Here is a 4,385-nt window from a genome sequence, read left to right as displayed (position 1 = left end):
TTTACATTTTAACGTTTAATGTAAGTGATACTCAATTTGCAATAAGTTTTTTTCATAGTTGGATGATAAATAATATATAATATTTGAAGCACAAACAATTAATACGACTATACATAATACATGTATACATCTTATATACATGACTGTTGATATATATATATATATATATATATATTCTATCTATACTCACATGCTTAAGTTAACAGAATAACTTTAATTCGTTGATTTCAGTTGTCCGATATCATCGCAACCGGAAGAGGCCTGTTAACAATCGATAGTCTCCAGAAGGTTGATAGTCGCTCCAAAATGACCCTACCCATTTCCTTGACGCACCGGACGTGAAGCTACGTCTTCAGTGTCGCCAACGCCGCTGTGCCGACATTTAAAATAGGCTGAACTCGGTCGAGTCACATTAAAGGACGGATATGACGGTTCAACATATTTTTTCTTTAAGTTATTATTCATGGTGTGTTTTCATTCTAAATTGTTTAACAACACAACAAAAGATTCCGACGTGACTGACGATAGCATGCATGAAGTAGATTATAATTAAACATCGTTGATGTTAAAATGGAAAATAGGTTTTGTTAGCATGTTAAGCTAAGCGATTTCATCAGATATCTGCGCTGCGCCCAAAGCGAGACCTGAATTATTGGATGGAAAGTGCGATGCAGTATAAATATTGGGCAAATGGGACAAACTAGGTAACGAGACAGGATATTGCATTGTTCACGTGGGACATGACTGTGTGGAGGGATCACGAGAGGTATTTGTTGTTGTTTTTTTTGGCTTTATAGTAACAGTGTTTGTTATTGTTTATATCATTTTATATTATTATAATTATTTGTATCACCATCATCATCCTGCAGACTGTCTCAAATAATGTTAATTTGTCACTGCAATAAGATGACAGCATGGCGAATATGCTGAAAACGAAAAGTAAAACATATGTATTATTATTATACTACAAAATCAAGAGCATGCCTCGTGAATGTTATGAACCGCGATATGCCAACATTTGTCTTATGTCAAGCAATCAATCTGGCCATTAGCTGCCTAGTTCGGTAATAAGATCACGAAACAATGCGTGACTTTAGCGGACAGGTCAGCTCCTGACCAGACTGTGCGGATGCGCAGGCTGGTCTAGAACAATGCTTGCCGTATGTGTAATAAGACCCATTTGCGCATGACGCTGTTTTAATGTTACCAATTTACAACACTTGGGGTACATCAATTGAGTCGCGTTCTGAGAAAACTGGGCATAATGCTTGTGCACAAAGTGTTGTCCCAGATTAGTCTGTGCAGTCCGCACAGGCTAATCAGGGACGACACTTTCCGCCTTAATTGGATTTTTGCTAAAAAGATACTTCATTTAAACGAAAAATGTCATGAACGCGGAAAGTGTCGTCCCTGATTAGCCTGACACTTTACGCACATGCATTATGCCCATTTTTTTTTTCAGAACACGACTCAATTGATCTTCTGACTTGACGCACACGTTATTCGAAATGAAATAAATAAAATGCAGAAACATGTTTAGTGCGCCCGCAAGGTCCATGTTGACCCATATCCGAATCTGTTTTAAGCAGAGCTGTTCATTGATCCAAGATGGTTCATTTCCCGTCGAACAGTTCAAAGTGTCAAATAGCTGCCTTTAATAAGCTGAAAGTGTTTGGAAGAAATGTTCATTAAATGTGTTCACAATTTGTTGTCTTTATTCCGCGCTTTGCACTCGCTTCTCATTATATCAAAAATTAAATAAAAATTATTGTCATTTATATTTCGATCGCTCGATACAATGTTTTGGGGTTAAATTCTATCGAACTACTAATCAAATTGTATGGTCTTTAAAATAATAATGAACTTCTTGACTTTATCAGCTGATATCGTAAATAAGTGTATTGTCGTTCAAGTTATATTTTTCGGAACAGTCTCTTATCTCTGTTGTTATTTTGTGGGCTGGAGTATACCAAGATAAAAACTAAAAACAAACGTCAATATTCGCCAATATTAATACCGTTATTAGATATTTCAGCAATTTCCGGGAGTTCCGATGACAAAAACAAATCATCGCAATAAAACAGTTAAACACAATTGTTTACAGGAAGATGACTGTTGTTGTTTTTTTTCAGAATCACAGTCAGTTGACCTTAACGTCGGAGTAAAAACGTGTCTTTTGAAGAAGCACAAATAAAGAGGACATAGAGGAAAGTGCTAGCAAGGAACTGCGCATATTTTTACAAGCGTTATCTGTACATATAGGCAACACACGCGTTAGAAATACTGATCAGCGGTGCGTGTACAAGCTTGTATTTGACGATATTAAATCGAAACGGCGTAAAAGGAAATTACACAGCTGAAATGGAGAAAAATAATACAAACCTATCAATTGCGTCTCTGGTTGAAACATTGGACACACTGAATTCCCGGTACGCTGCCGCCCTGACGCCGTTTGCGGCGATTCTCGGAATTTTCTGCGTCATCGGTCTCCTTGGCAACATTATCGTCATAATGGTCTTCTCCTTTAGTAACGAATACAGGAATACGAACTTTAAGCTGTTCGTTTTAAGCCTTGCGGTCGTGGATACGTTGTCATGCGTCACGCTTATGCCGGCTGAAATAGTCAAGACGCATCATTATTTTTCGTTCCCCGACTCTACACCGTGCAAAGTAAAATGTTTCTTCAACGTTTTTGCAATGACGGCAGCCACCTTGATTCTTCTGGTGATTTGCATAGACAGGTACCGGAAGGTATGTCAGCCACTGAAGCCACAGATTCGACCAGGATTAGCGTTGAAAATTCTAGCTGCGGTTCTTATATTTTCAATTCTGGTATCTGTCCCGGCGCCAATTATGTGCGGTATACAGGAGGTGGACAAAGAAAATATATATGGTACTTACACAGTGGTCTACATTTGCTCGGCCGAGGAACAGTTCCAAAAACACATAATACGTTACGTTTACAAATTCGGAATGACTGTTCTTGTGGTGGGCGTTTCATTGGCGTTCATAGTAATGTATGTCCTGATTATAAGAACTGTATTTCGGCACTGGAATAGACGTATGTCGGGTGAGACGATTCGATTTGAAGTAAAGAGCAGATCGAACTCCGCGGAGAGAGTGGAAAATGTTCGACTGAGTGGTACGTTAGATGATGTTTTTGAAGACAATGAACCTCATGCAAACGACGAGCTAAAAGAGAAGAGGCCATTGAGTTGTGCACAAAAGGAGAATGCGACGCCAAAAACTAAACTGACGGTCAAGGACCAAAGACCCCCTCGGAAGTCAAGCAGCATATCGATAAGCAGTGCGACGGACAGAGCCAGAAATGTCAGGAAAGTCAGCTTCATGTCAATGAATCCATCCGCAATCAAGACACGGCCTAGTTTCCACAGAAGCAGTACCGACAGCTCCATCCGGTCCGACACATTACGTAGACGCTCGTCGTCGACAACATCAGAAAAACTGCCGTACAAAACCATGATCTGGTTTATTCTCACGCTAATTTTTGTCCTCACTTTCATTATTCATTCTGGACTGTCCTTTCTGACTACAAAGGAACACGTGTTCAAACCGCAAACTTTGTTTTGGTTTCTGCTGTTTTTCAGGCTTTACTTCGTGAACAACATTATCAACCCGATGATTTATGCCTTGCTGGACAAACGCTTCAAAGGTTCTTGTAAGTCACTGTGGCTCAGGTGTAAACTTAAAATGTCCAAGTGCTAAAGTTTCACGCAAGAAAACTGAATAAACGACCCAAAAAATATTGCATAATAAATCACAGATTCAGTATTTACTTACAACCGGACTGTTTTTTGCTACAAATAATGACGATGAATTGTGGAAATGTGTATCTACATTGTTCATGAAATTAAGTGTCTTATTACTAAATTTTATCATTTCTATAGTGTACATGCAATACAATATATCATGTCTACATTGTATCTTCAACTCACGTTAATATTTCTACATTAAATATATAATTCCGTATATTGAATTTAATATATAATTTCTACAATGTATATTAAACGCAGGTTAATCTTTCTACATTGGAAAAATTATTTTTGGCATGTATTGAAGGTTGACATTAAATGCTTTATATTGATAAATGTAAAGATTGGATCTAAAAACTCCAGTAAAAAAACAAGAATAAAATTAAAGAAAGAAAAAAGTAAACCTCAACTGGGCTCGAACCACTGGCCCCTGCAGTAAAAGTATAACGCTTAGACCACTCGGCCATCCGTGTATATATACACAGAGTGGTGTATTTTATACTTTATATAAGCAATCCTCGTAGTATCACAAATTATAACGACAACAACAGAACTCTCCAAATTATTCAATCGTTTCGCGTTGCAAAGTTATATAATGTTCATTTTTTAAAT

At 37.8% G+C, this 4,385-nt stretch overlaps 1 protein-coding gene across 1 annotated transcript; it reads left to right on the top strand.

Moving 5' to 3' along the window:
• The first annotated feature begins 293 nt into the window (after positions 1-293).
• LOC127865200 (uncharacterized) lies at positions 294-4,156 on the top strand. The gene is made up of 2 exons (XM_052405193.1): positions 294-766; positions 2,133-4,156. Exon 2 carries the CDS (start codon positions 2,362-2,364, stop codon positions 3,724-3,726), a length of 1,365 nt encoding a protein of 454 aa, XP_052261153.1. The 5' UTR covers positions 294-766; positions 2,133-2,361; the 3' UTR covers positions 3,727-4,156.
• Positions 4,157-4,385: the final 229 nt, after the last annotated feature.

Source organism: Dreissena polymorpha, chromosome 1 (genome assembly GCF_020536995.1).
Source record: "Dreissena polymorpha isolate Duluth1 chromosome 1, UMN_Dpol_1.0, whole genome shotgun sequence".
Taxonomy (NCBI): domain Eukaryota; kingdom Metazoa; phylum Mollusca; class Bivalvia; order Myida; family Dreissenidae; genus Dreissena; species Dreissena polymorpha.
Note: the sequence above shows the minus strand (reverse complement) of the source record. Positions and strands in the feature narration are given on the sequence as shown.

What these genes read in the sequence shown, in the direction of transcription:
- LOC127865200 (XM_052405193.1), top strand. Translation starts at nt 2,362, where the DNA reads ATGGAGAAAAATAATACAAACCTATCAATTGCGTCTCTGGTTGAAACA.